The 15,334-nt window shown below is 31.0% G+C and overlaps 1 protein-coding gene across 11 annotated transcripts in view; it reads left to right on the top strand.

Annotated features, from left to right (window-relative positions):
* LOC131843472 (very low-density lipoprotein receptor) overlaps positions 1–15,334 on the top strand; it is a 188,509-nt gene that overhangs the window by 172,662 nt on the left and 513 nt on the right. For 5 of the 11 annotated variants that reach the window (XM_059192129.1, XM_059192130.1, XM_059192137.1 and 2 more), the window contains 7 exons: positions 27–245; positions 2,167–2,311; positions 4,144–4,353; positions 4,975–5,173; positions 10,114–10,197; positions 12,349–12,464; positions 14,391–14,549. In XM_059192129.1, the coding sequence (XP_059048112.1) occupies positions 27–245; positions 2,167–2,311; positions 4,144–4,353; positions 4,975–5,173; positions 10,114–10,197; positions 12,349–12,464; positions 14,391–14,549 (1,132 nt within the window). Of the gene's footprint in view, positions 1–26; positions 246–2,166; positions 2,312–4,143; positions 4,354–4,974; positions 5,174–10,113; positions 10,198–10,603; positions 10,829–12,348; positions 12,465–14,390; positions 15,327–15,334 lie in introns of those variants that run through there. The other 6 variants (XM_059192127.1, XM_059192131.1, XM_059192132.1 and 3 more) reach the window with 3 other exon arrangements.

The raw sequence follows: 15,334 nt of genomic DNA, 5'->3' as shown, positions 1-15,334 counted from the left end.
AACTGAATTTCGTTTCAATATTTTAGAGCACCAATAGATGAGGGTAGTCAACGTACAGTCGTCATCGGTGATCAATTAATCACATCAGACGGATTGGCCGTGGATTGGATATACAACCACCTTTACTGGACAGACACCGGGAAGAACCACATCGAGTTGTCGGATTTGCAGGGTAATATGAGGAAGGTGCTCATCAGGGATCAACTGGAGGAGCCAAGAGCGATCGCATTAAACCCACTTGATGGGTAGGTTTATTAAATACAATTACTATAGCACAAACAAACATAATTTTGAATTGTTTTGGTTGATAAACCGGATCCAGAACAATCTGACTAGTTAATTTAACAAGAGAATAGATTCTGCTCCTTTTGCTATAAGAATTATAGAGATTAAAGTACACGCTTTGTTAAATGCTTATAGGATTAGTAAGTGGGATTTAATGTGTATAAATGTTGTATATAAATAAATATTACCCGATTACGACATCCATAAACAAAAAGCTTAAGAATTGTGATTCAATATTGGGTATTATGGAACTATAAGCATTATAACAAATTATAAACAGATAAATAGCTGATAAGCGTATATATAACAAAAAATACTGAAGCAACTACTTTCCGTGACTAAGACTTATACATTAAGACCGGCTCCCCCGGTCGGGTGTTCGAATCTATGAAGATCTTCTCCACATAAAAAAAAACAAGTATGCTAATTGTTTCAAAATGAAGGTGATACTATATATAGTTACTAGCAATTATATCAGCCCGGGTTTTTTCTCAACTATGGAATAGTATTATATAAAACTCGAGCGAAAGAATCGGTAGCGTGATCTTAAATTATGTTTACTTAGATTCGATAACGATCGGACTTTGATGACTAATGGGGAAGGTCATAGTGCTTCTGGTAGCGCTGATCAGGTTTCCGCACTGAAAATTGATTGATTAGCATGTGTGAGAACACATGCTAATAGTAGCGGAATTAAACAAAATAATACAATTCCATTAAGTAAACAAATGTTCATTCAAATCGTTAGAACAATTTCTAGTTAATTGTTGTTCCGCAACTAAGCTGCAGATTTCTTGCATACACGGTCTGGTTTAAAAGTAGACATAATAATAAAGTTACTGGAACGGTGTCTTAAGCTTGAAATACCAAGGCACTTAGTAATGCTCCGGATGTTACAAGCTTTCATGAGTTGCGGTCGACTAATGTTCATGCCAAACTTACCCACGCTTCATTGTTATCTTTCTTGTATAAATATTTAATATCTGTATAAAAGTTTAAATTATTATTTTTTAATACAACTTATCCTAAAACATACTTAAAACATTTTTGTTTACCTTTGAAATCTTATCTTTACTCAAAAAGAATTGTATACACCATATATATATATATATATATATATATATAGAATAAGAGAACTAAATAGTAGGTATATGTACATATATTTACATATTATAAAGATAGCATATCAGTACATTAAGTAGTTAGTGTAAATGAAAATTATTACTTTACTTCATATCGATCAATAAATTGGAATAGGAAATCAGGCTTAAACTTTATCAATGTGATATTATCAGGAGCTTAACTGAAACAAATAAAATAGTATATAAATTGCGTCATAATAAATCAATTATTATAATATCAAAATCAGACCTGAACCAGAAGATTTATTGAAATTACTTTCAATTTCTGATAAGAACTGTTATTATCATAAATATTGCCGCAATGTGAATCGGCTATTACTATTATTTTTGTTATCTGTATTATTAAGCCGTAATTTCTAATAATAAACTACTGAATAGTCTGTATTAAAAGGGATATCAACGGGAAGGAATAAAATGAACGGTGGGTCAAATACATACTATCTCCACGATCAGAGGATTACTTTCTATAGAATGTTATCTACTATTTACTCGTAACTAATATTAACTAAGTAACTTATATAAAATATGTACTTTGTAGTTTAAACGAACTAACTTAAGTAACGAGCTGTATGATTTTATACAACTGAGTATTGATACAGTTGACATTGTAGCAACATTATGGCAACCTATATTTAAAATAAGCTAATGTTCATATAGATAGATAAAAATTAAACATTCGCGCGATATCATATATCGTTTGCTTTTGTATAGTATAGTATGTTAATCGTTTTTGTCACAGGTGGATGTATTGGACCGATTGGGGACAGACGCCGAAGATCGAGCGTGCTGGAATGGACGGTTCACATCGGGAAACAATCGTTTCCTATGAAGTGAAGTGGCCCAACGGTCTTACGTTGGACCTTGTACGCAAACGAGTGTATTGGGTAATAACGCTTATTTTTATTTATAACAATTAAACTCGCCTCTTTTTAACTCACTTCCGAACCTTGAAGGATGTTAACAAGATGGTATTTTTCGTGTACTGTACACGTTATCTTTACCTATATTATTTATTATTTATATTTGTAATAGATAGGATTTATCCTCCTGACTGATAGTTGAAATGAAGAAAAAAAAAAACTAAACAGAAAACTAGTGTAATAATAGAGGGAGAGGGTTGTCAGGAATAGGGACTAGGACCCCATTGAAAGACTGGATCAGTCAGGTCAGTTAACCTATCGTAATAAATTCACCAGAGGGGAAACATGTGGACATGGAACATTGTTGTTAATTCCTGGTGATATCGCCACTATAGACTCGATGCTCACTGAAACCGTACCGGCGTTAACACAAGACAGTGCACCATTTTATTATTATTCATAAAAAAAGTTTGATAATGCATCTTCCATTATCAAATTAATTTCCTGTATGATAAGAGAAAGTTTTCGTAATGTAAATTAAGCTTAAGGAATTGATTGATGAGAAGAAACAAAGAATAGATTGATAAGACGATATGAAATTAATTGATTACTGCCAACTTTTTTACCCTCTGATAACTGTAATCTATGAAGTAATTATACAAATTTAGCAAAATAACTAATAAAAACTTGCCGGACGTGACCGACCACTAGTTGATATCAACTACAAATCAATGTAACATATTGATTCAATGAAAGATTACAATAAAATGTAATAAAACTGTAGCGTCTCAAATTTTAATATTGTAAATACAGACAAGTAGAATAGGAATAGATGAAGCAGCAGTAGCCAGGACAATATCTCATCCTAATCTTCGACGGCCTCGGTGGTCAAGCGGTTTAGCACATCACCTAACTTCCGATGGTGAGGGTTAGATTCCTCCAACCGCACAAACGTATTTATGAGTATGATTGTTTGTATTGTTATTTCGAACGCTGTATGCATAGAGAAGACAGACCAATACAAACGATCGTACTCATGAATTTAAGTATTTATCGATTCACAATAATTGAAAGTAAGGCAATATGCCAAACGGCTAGACCAGTGATACCGTTAAAACGTACTTTTTAACTTTTTGGCACCGAACCCTAAAAACACGATGGAAATATTAAGAGTATCAACAAAGAATTGATTGATGTAACGATATCAAGTTAATTTATTACTACGAGCCACGTTTTTCAGATAACTGATTATAATTATACATGTTTTTTATTATATCGAAGATATATTACTCTTTGTCAGACGTGACTGATCATATGATGACGTCAATGGCTAATCATCCTATCGTCAACATAATGAACGATAGAATACCGGAATAGTTTTTAAATTAACTAGAGGGTAATAAAGCTTTATAGTGATCTAAACAATCTTACTACCTGTATTTTTTGTAGAGGCTAACAATATAATAATTTCTGCAAAAGACGTAGGCAACAGATCCATCAAATCCATACAAAATTCACATATAAGTACCATATCATTGATATGGTATATATGAATTTTGTATGAATTCTTTTTTCTGCCATTGCCAAGAGGTTATTGTAGTCTATGGTGCCCATTCGCATTGCGTGCGATAATCTTATAGGATAGTATACTATACGTATAAATGTTGAATAGAAACTTTTTGCATTTCAACTACGACTCTATTGACTATGGAGAAATGCACTTTCGCGCGCTCTAATTGCTGTAGCATTGCTAGTACTCAAAGATTTTCCGACATATTTATTTTCCCTGGTCTCTATTATTTTATAATAATGTTTGTTCTTATAATTACTTATAATGTTGATTATTTCGACCAAAGGTGGATGCCAAACTGAACACGATATCCTCGTGCAACTACGATGGATCAGGTCGTCGCGTTATCCTGTACTCGACGGATGTACTTCGTCATCCGTTCTCCATCACCACATTTGAAGATTGGGTGTATTGGACCGATTGGGACAAGACAGCAGTGTATCGCGCTAACAAGTTCAATGGAAAAGATGTTGAAGCTGTTACATCCACACATACGGTAAGTGATAATCATAAAAGACCGTATTCGTTAAAATATATGTGGATGCCTCATATATTAAAAAAATATATCACACTAATATTAATAAATGCATTAACTAAAAAATATTGTAAAATTAACTTAATAGATGTAACTTTATAATCTATACAACCTAAAATATTTTATAAAGCGTATTAAATTAATTAAACGGGAAAAATAATTTATAAAAAAATCTGAGATACGAGAGAATAAATCAATTTTGTTAGCAATTTGGCTGCTACTTTTCAGTTTGCACTTTCCCTTTTTAGCTACGGTTTTGCATTTGTATGTTTTGCGATGTTTCCGGCAATTCCATATCAATCATTTATTTTGCAATTAGGTTTTACCATATTGATGACACATTAATGAAAAAAAAAATAGTTATTAAATTATAATTTAGTTATCTAATCTCGTACGTTTTACTATACTACTATGTACAATTGTAGTACTACTTGTTTCATTCATGAATAATTTATTACATTATTTAAATAAAGATTATTATTATTGTATACTTAAAAATGACAACTGTATACTTAACGATAACAATATTTGTATTTTTATTTTATAAAAAAAAAGATAACGTAAATATTGTATGGTTATCAGCTTCAAAATCCGATGGTCATCCACGTCTACCATCCCTATCGTCAACCGGATGGCGTTAACCACTGCGCCGCTGTCAACGGACACTGCTCTCACCTCTGCCTTCCAGCACCAAGGATAGGAGCCCATGCACCGCGTGTTTCTTGCGCTTGCCCTAATGGTTTACGACTGCTCCCGGATAACCAGATGTGCGTCGAAGACAGTGAGTACAATTTTCATTATTGTTAAAATAGGACAATGACTTTGAAGAAACAGCTGATGTGCTATTGATATTCAGAATACACATTCTAATGATTCCGACATACAGTGGTGCAAGTACGCGACCAATGTAGTGTGGAATATTAATTCGTCCGTCAACAATTTTCGACATTATGTTGTACTTATACTAAGTGTCTTTAATAAAGTATGCGGAATTATTTAACTCTGCGGGTGTATTATAAACTCTTATTCCCAGGCAGTATATGGTTAAACCGAACTGCCTAGTGATTTCCTATTACGAACGCTATTAGCCGGTCAGTCAGTGGTCACGTGACAGGTGAACGCCTTCTATCTGGCTGTATAGTTGAGTAAATTTGTAATAACTTACCTATTTTTGATATCAAATATATAGTTGCTAACTTTTAGGATCTAATAGAACCCATGAATGGTATTCCATTAATGGCATCATGTATTACATGATTTATTCCATGGTATTTGCTCATGGACAAATAGACGTACCTATTGTATTGTTTCTACGTTTTTTAATAATTTATTTATAAACGATGAATGAATTTGTTTGAAACGAATGTATTAAAGAATGTTATCAGATATATAGATAACATTAAGTAGATATTATATTATTCATATGATTCATCATAATTTTACATGTAGTTTCGTTCTCCATATGATGAAAGAATAATGCAATATCTCTTCCGTCTTCTTGTTATACACATTATGGGTTAAAAATATGTATGATATGGTGTTTGTCACATTCTGGAAAAACGTACAGGTGAACAAATCAATAGCGTAAGAGGAAGAAAACTTGAAGTGAGCCAGAAATGCGTCCATAATGGGTTTTTATGATGATTAATTAATAAATGCTTATTTTTTTCCTTAAATTAAGTGAATATTATTTTCCTAGCAAGCCGCGAGTGAGAAATAGATTTTTCGCATATGTCGTTTGAAAGTCTAGTTGTAAGAATAACCGTATAGAAATCTATGTAAAATGTAAAAGTACCATGTTTGTGTTGGTTAATATTAAAAAAGTGAAAAGAATCGAAACTAATTAGAAAACAATAGAATATACATGTACATCAGTCGTGTTTAAGTTTTAAGTCGGAATTTGAATTATTAAGTATAAGTATTCCTTGGGTTGGCATGAAATTGCATGATTTATTATGTACAAACGATAAACGAACATAAAATAAAATACTGAAGTCTTTTAGCTTGCTTCGACTTGTACACATATTGACAACGTAAACAAGGCCGTCATTTGTTTTTAGCCATACGTGTGCGTACGTTAATGTACCTCACATTAGCGTAGGTATGATGGCGATGGGATGCATGGAAAATTTGGTCTAGCGATAAGAAAAACTCACTAATATCGGCAAAACAATAAGTCATGGCTCTTGACATATTTTATAATACTGGATGGCTTTTTCCAATAATATATACATAGTACATAGATGACAGTAGATAGATGATCCTGTTAAAAAGGAAGCGTAGTAGCATCAAATGTATATTACTTCATATCAGTTGATTGAAATACAATTGAATGGGACCAATAACATTTACAGCAATTGACGTTCTTGATTTACAGAAGCGATGACCAACAATTTGAAGGCTTAGTTCGGTTCCAAGATAATTGTAATACATAAATATGTTACGTCCGAAATTTAAAGTAACACTTATAACATTTTTTCATTTTTTATATTATTTGACATCGCGTCTATTATTTATTTTATTATATGTATAAAAATTTTATACACAATGCTGGTGTTAATTCTCTTATATTTTATGCGTGTAAATTTTCTTATTTATAGATATGTACCAATAGTTCCGTTCGTTGTATGTTCCGTATTTTTAATATAACAATTCATTAATATCATAATTGATATTAAAATATGTAATTAGATTCGTTTGAGCAAATACTATAATTATGTAGTACATGTTAGTAGGTATTTGGACATCATCAATTGAAACACATTCATATTTTATTATTATATTGGAAATGTTTTAATCTTATACAGGATTAAACTTTAATCGTATCAGTAATATAAGTTAGAGCTGTTCCAATTATGGCACGATAACAGTACAGTTTTTTAGTGTAACAGTATAAAAATTGGCGTATTCATAAAATATGTACCTATGTACTTTTATTGACTTATTGGTGTTTAACATACTCACTACTATACTACATTATATATGCACACATACATAATTCAAACAAATATGTTCTGATGTGATAAATATTTTCTCCACATTCATACATTCTGACTTGTTCAAAGTAGCTTTATTTTTATACTACGAGTTGTATGAAGTAGAAATATGGTAGATACAAAGAAAAATGTTTCAAACTTTATATAATAGTTAAAATACCGATGAAAAATAGTCTGAACAATATAGTGAAGCCATTGCTAAAATATTCTATATAAATATAATAATAAATACTATGTAAACTCAGTGCTTCGGAATTGAATATTTAATTAATTTCTTGTTCTTAATTTCAAGACAAAAGTAGGTACATAAAAACATACAATTACTACTAGTATATGTAAAAACATCCACTACTTTACGAATTTTGCTTTCTGACACAAACACACGGAAGCAGAACCTTTATATAGGAGTGACTCGTATTTAAATTATTTCCGAAATTTTGATTCAATAAACATATTTCACGTCAATATGGCAATTACAGTGGTTAATAATGTTTAATGTGTGTCAATTGATGAAAATCAACCATTAAATAACTATCGTACTACTATTCAATTGGTTGAGATCACTGATTTCTTTGTATGCCTACCTAATTTAATGTCTGCAGTATATTTACGTTGTAAATAGTATTAGTTATCGTACATTCAAAAACAACATTTTTTCCTTGTTGTTTCATATACTATCGATTGCTATAAAAATGTAGTATGCAGGGTTGGTCCCAGTTTAGTGACCTTACAGTGACAGCAAGGACGTCTAGCTAGAAAGGCACTTTACCGTGTAAGGAGTCTCGACATGTGTCTGCTACTATTTATGGTAGAAGCCGATTTATAGACCCTTCCCTTAATGTCCCTTGGCACATCATTTCGATATACTTGATTCTAAAAGTTTTCCACCGTACTAATGCTTTGTGGTTGCGTCCATTTTTATAATGTAGGTATAGGTACAGTGGAAAATAACGCTAATATGAAATCCTAAAGCTTTTTGATGTCAACAATATTTTAAAATCACTTTAAATAGTCGTCATAGACCTTATTTGTTATTACAGTGTTGAAACTGAATCATATGTAAATTGAAGACCTTAAAAGTGAGGATGTATATTAATTTAATTTAATCTATACACTTAAAGGTAACTTATGAACTTTAATAAATAGTTAATATTACATAGGAGAGGTATCATCAAATAGAGCTTCTGTTTGCTTTACAGTTATAATATTGTAACGTACATTACACATATTGTTTTATTAGTGTCATGAGCTAAATTTATTTAGTAAGTTTATTTGTGAAGATATAGTAATTTGTAAAATTACACTCTTAATCTTTCTAAATAAATAAATAAGATTCAAGAAAAAAGCTATACATCAGTGATTCAGTTTCACTCTCAACAGTCATGTCTAAATTGATCCATTTACTCATACGCTTCAGATCTACCAATATTCCAACCGTATGTTTCTTGGTGACCAATGAATTAGACGTCATGGACATGAATGACGCTACATCATACGATCTTATGAATGTTTAATCTCTTTTTTATCTACGATGATGCAGCCTTTATTGCCTTAATTCATTACTAATGTATCCACACCTACGTTTACTTAGATTATTACCTACATGCTCATTCAAGTGGTAGGTATCTCAATTATCTATTTAATGTTTAAATTTTATCGGAACAGACGGTACCTATTAAATGTTATCGTTTTTTTGCAATACGTTTATCTCACTAAAATTAGGTATTTTCCGCTAATCACGTCACTTGTTTATTTATAATCATTATGTCAAATCATTACTACGATTTAGTGGTTTTATTATAGGAATTAGAAGAACGACTTCTTTATATTCATCAAAAGTATTTTTATACTTTATTTGCGTAATGATCTGAATAATATTGCATTTAAAATTAACTCAAATCGATATCGAAACGGCGCGGCGCTCACTAACCAAGCCATGCAGTTGGCGAATAAGGTGAGGTGACGTCATAACATCACGCCACCTTTTGTTAGTCAATTTAAGAGCGATCCGGCAGTCAGCGTATATGACGACAATTTGGGTGTTCAAATCTACGTCTGAGCCATGCTATGATTAACCTTTTATTATTCGTATTTATTCATATATTGCACTTCAAGATGTGATATCAATACAATGAACTCTATTCAAAGTAATTATTAAATTAAATATGTTCCAAAACTATTGCCATGGTAAAATTTAAACTAGTCCGTTTTTTTATAACTATGTTTTATTATAATAAATAATTACAATGTAATATCTAATAATTTTCCTACCTACTTTAGTGATAAATATCAAGTTAAGATTTTAAAAATAAGTATGATATCGGATTATTCAATCTACATTAATTATTCGGATAAGGTAAATTATTTGATTAAGCTAAGAAACAATGAAAGATTTAAACACAATACGAGAAAGACATCCATAAAAAAAATATTAACCTCGCGTTTTAAACTGAGTCTGTCAGCCGGATCGCATTTAGTTAAAGTGACAGCAAGAAACCGTAATGCAACGTCATTGGCGTACGAGTTTTTCGTTTGCGACCTGCCCCTACCTACCTCACCTCACCTCATTTCGTTGTGTGTCCTCGCGCGAGACGTATGTGCGACAGTGGTTACGGCATTCCATCGGACACATTCCTAAATTAAACGATATTAATTTATACAACAATAAACAAGGTTAACTTATACGGAATAATTTCATAAGTATAATTTATAAATACATCTACAGATTCGATAAAACAAGATGTGGACGTGCAAAAACCGATTACTAGTACTAAAGCGACTGTAGTTATCGAAGAAAAACCTGTAACCAGTGAGTATTAAGTGCTGTTCAGTTTTTGTTGATCCTTTTCCTTTTTCCTAAACCACCTTATGCTTGGAATTCGTTAAATATTGCGGAGTTTGAGGTTATAAGTTGGATGTTAAACACAAAAAGTGAATGTAATTTTATTATGACCTTCTGTTAATATAGATTAAATGTTTCTGTCTCACATTAAACAAAAAAAAAACTTTCAAACGCCGCATAATTTAATCGGATTGCGTTATGACGGGGTATCTGTTATCATCCCATCTGATAAGGGTATATCATATAAAATTGGCGTTGGGCGCATAAAACAAACATTAACAAGCATTACACCAATCGATTAACTTTAAATTAATTGTGAATGTAAAAATATATCTGTGTGTCTTCAAATTCGGATTCGTTGACTGATTTACAGGGCATGCCAAACAACTAGTTTACACTAAGACGAATTATTTTGAATGTGAATCATTCAAGCGTTATCTCTATACATATGGTGAATTTAAAAGGAGAAAGGCTAATAGGCCTTTTTGCGAAGATAACACGTGCAGTGGTTGATAGTGAGGATACTACTACAGAGAAGCAAGAGAAACCAGAGACATCATCGTCGGCCAAAACCGAAAAGCCAATAATGGTTTATTGGGAAAAGGATAGGCGAGATTTAAAGAATAGAAATCAAGAATACATTGATCTGTATCAGAAGGGAATCGCTTTGGAAAGGATACCCGATATCACCGAAACGCCCATTGAAGAATCACGTTATAATTTCGACAAAATCAGTCTCGCGTATTTGCCAGATGAACTCAGAAATTTAAATGAGGGTAAAGTATTTTTATTTTAGTATTTTCTTCAAAGTAAACGTTATATTGTATTAGTATGTGAAGACACACAGATTCGACCTGAACTGGGTGCATGTTGTGTATTTTTTCTGCTAATTTATGTGAATGTCAACTAACAACTGCATAATTTGTATTATATTGTATCTAACTAATAACAAAATTGTCAAAAAATTAATTTCTTTATCATATTAACTTATTCCAATATTCCTTTGGTTTTATATTCAAGTTTAGATATTTCTCTGAAATTATTCCTGTGGTTTTAAGGTCACCTATAATAGTATATTAATTGATTACTTTATTCATTATAATTTTAATAATAATTTATTACTTTAAAGTGACAGTGTAATAAACTATAGCAGCTGAAGTATTTTTTTAATTAAGTTAGAATAGACGGACTGTATCCTGTATTTACATGAAGTAATCATTTATTATTGTCTGTTCTAGAGAACTTGTATTACAGTCTAAGACGACGTAACCACATAACAACTTTGTTATTAAAGTAAATAGAAAAAAATATTTAGAAAAAATGCTTACGTCGAATACTAAGAATAGAGATACGATATACACAAACATATATTTTGTACATAAACAATGTTTCCTTTTTCTAGTACTATAGTATTGTGCGGCTATTTTAAATGAAATATAGGAATATAGGTTAAAGTGTTAAGAGAAGAGAAACCAGTATGAGTTGGCACGATCCATTGACATTCTGTAAATAGATCGACCTGTGCAGTCTGGTTATAACATCTACATCAGCTTTATCTTATTACGGCGATAACTTGTTTCATTCTTTCATTGTGAAAAGTTTGCTATATATGTTGCGCTGTAATATTTGTATATAATAATGCATACATACGTCATTGCATATTTAATTAAAAATATACATTGACCATGCTCAGTGTTTATATGTGGTCTTTGAATTTAATACGAAGAGGCGCATTCCTTGTGTGATAATAAAAATTAATAATACCTACGTTTATTGTAATGATATATTTAACATTTGAGTAATCACTATTTTACACGCTTTTTAGAGACGTTCAGGTGGAGGTATCTATTGTTTACTGTTAATAACATTTTTATTTGTAATTGTATTGGTCATTGTTCTCTGCAGCACAACATCATTTATATTTTTTTTTGTTTGTACAAGCAATTCAAAATCGCTTGTAAAGACCTAATACAACATTAAAATTAAATACCCTGAATATCACGTTGTAAATACGTGCATAAATTTTAATATTAATTATGAGAACAAATTACTTACGTGCTGTAGAGTAACAAACAATTTTTGTCAATTTTTCTTATTATTTCATTTGTATCATTATAGGTATTCCAGAAACACCAAAGACTACTACTGGAATCTCGAACAATGGCCGCGACGCTGGCGTCATAGCTGGTATCGTTGTGGGAGTCATCTCTGGAATTATTATATTGGCTGCAGTAGTAAGTATCCAAAAATATTGTACTTAACCCACCCAATAGAGTTAGCGGCTTCATATACTTCATGAATTGATTGAAATGACTGACGTGAAAGTTGACTAATGTGCAGCTATCGTTCTATTTACGAACTAGCCGAGCCTGCAACATCGAAACCATATATTTTTTTTAACACAAATATACAGACAAGACGTCTAATAGTCATGGCTTTGTGTTCTATTAAGTCGATAAATCCCCCTCGATAATAGGTTTTTTCATGTGTGAAAACATAAGAAACAGATCGAAATCAATTTTTATTGTAGGTGTTATATATTACAAAACTGACTTCTCTCCATAAAAAAATAAAAATCTCTTGTGGTATTCAAAATATAAAAAAAAACTAAATTAACATATTGCCATCATGGTCACGTATTGTTCATGACTTCGAGTATCATCATTAAACAGACTATTTAATGGTCAACTTATTAATGTCTCGATTAATGTTGCGAGAAATGAAATGACGGAATGTTATGAGAACGTGATCGCTTTCTAGAAATGTCGATGTAAATTATGAATAGCAGAAAATACACTATTGTTATGAACTTTGAAAGTGAATTATATACTCTAGTTTCATTGTTGAAATTACATAGCAATACAGTTTACTAAGTATTGTGTATTGTATTAATATGTAACTAAATTTAAAAATAAGTTAAATTCATTGTACAAAATGTATATTTTATTTCCCTTAACTAAATCAGTATACAATTTAATACTAAATAAACAACAGATTTGTAGAAAAAGCTTATTCTGTAAAGGATATTTAAAGGTCGGTGACACGCTCATATAAAATATAAAATATTTTTGTTTCTGAAATATCTACGGAAATTTCCATCTCGTAACTTGATAGTTTTGTTTAGTACACTACCTAAATAAATACTTCAACATTGTAAACTGATAGACTCCAGACTGAGTATTCTCGAGTGTGCCAGACAGTGATTGTTTAGGCAATCTTACACTTCACTGAAACATAACAATGCATACACTGCTGTGTGATAAAAATAGGAATAAGGAACAATACCCTTGCCAGAAAACAAACACCCCACAAACAATGTAAACTACTCTCAATAAATTGCTATATTTCGTTGCCATTTTTAACAAAAAGCGATACAATAAAATATTTTGTAGCAATACGAAAATAACTTAATTTTATTGATTATTTTCTATTACATTTTAATAAGTCACGTCAAAAAAAAAACAGAATTTAGATTATTAATTTTGATCGAGACAATAACGATTCAATTATTTGATAAGAAGATAAAGAACAGACGGTTTAATTTTATTTAGATTTTATTAAGATAATATGTTATTATCTTGGATTATAGAAATAAGTATTCCAGTTACAACTAAATAGGTATGATATATGTAGATAAGATGACTAAATAGAAGAAAACAGTGTACAGTAATTACTTAATTCTAGCAAATTCGATTATGTTAAGCTATTTTTCTTAACAGTTATTATATTTGCTTTGCAAAACACAGTACATACGTCTATCGTAGTTTTACTTTTGAATTTGTTTAGGATAATATAGCTAAAAGCTAATATCGACAATAAGTAACATGATAAATATTTCCTTCTCAAAACTGTTTCTAATTCCGGGAATAATAATTGGTTAGGCAAAATTGAAGTTTTTCAGTGTTGTACTTAGACTGCTATATATTACTTGATTCTGTTTATACGTAATATAAAACAACCTTCGAACGTCATAATTTTTTTCTCAATAGTATTTATCATCAATGAAAGAATTGATTCGGTCAATGCTTTAATTACACTCTTGCATCAGAACAAGGCACTTTAATTGGCACCAATTGAGTAACTTCATTTATGTGTATCCGAATATTGTTTACGGATGGAAGTTACAAGCAGTAAAGCAAATTGTTTTTCTTTTTTTCTAGATTGCAGTTGTTATGTACAGACATTATGTGCATCGCAACGTCACTTCTATGAATTTCGACAATCCTGTATACCGCAAGACTACGGAGGACCACTTCGCTCTAGAGAAAAATGGTTACGCACCAGGCAGCAAATTGTATCCCAGTACAGTGGGAGAAGAGGTAAGAGCACTAACTGCCATGGAGTGTACACTTAATATACAGAATAGTCTAAGATAAGTCGCGTAAAATTGTACTGCCCTCCAAGATGGAGCCAATTACTGATAAGCGGGTGTTTTTGTCTTCAACCCTACTGAAATATTAATTTTATATAGTTTATTGTAAACTACAAATTTTAAGAGATAATTTATTTTCTAAACCTCACTTAAGTCTTAGGTACTTACAATGAAATAAGACCCCAAAACTAATTATGGCCAAATTATAGTATTGTAAATACAAGGTTAAATCTAGGATTATTAAATTAAAGTAAATCTAAGGTCTGCCTAAGACATTTTAAACTTGATGTACTTAGACTATATTTACTAGATATTGTTTTAAGGATTTTATAGAAAATATTTTCGTTTAGATATAAGATTGTGGCAATTTAAATGTGCCAACATTTTTACCGCATCAGTATTAAAAAAATAGTTGCCAAATATTGGTTATAAATGGTAGGTGTTAAAGCTGTAAATAGTCACTTTGAAATTAGCATTATAATGATTTTATATTCTGCTACTATTGCTTAACCATAGAAATTACACAAAAGTTTTACTGCCGATAAATTTATTTTTCATGCGTAAACATGCGAGGGCTATTAATCAATTGGTAAGTTTTTAGAAAGTAGATAAAAAAGCCTTTTTTATTAGTGGCGTGATTTTGATGTAGAAAAAAATATTTTGCGCTGTTTTCATATATCTGCACTAGGCATTTATATACGTAAAATTATGTATATGTTTATATTGGTAAAA

Source organism: Achroia grisella, unplaced genomic scaffold (genome assembly GCF_030625045.1).
Source record: "Achroia grisella isolate CSIRO2021 unplaced genomic scaffold, CSIRO_AGI_Agris_v1 utg308, whole genome shotgun sequence".
In the NCBI taxonomy this organism is placed as follows: Eukaryota; Metazoa; Arthropoda; class Insecta; order Lepidoptera; family Pyralidae; genus Achroia; species Achroia grisella.
The sequence above is the reverse complement of the archived record's forward strand: the minus strand, read 5'-3'. Positions and strand labels throughout refer to the sequence as shown.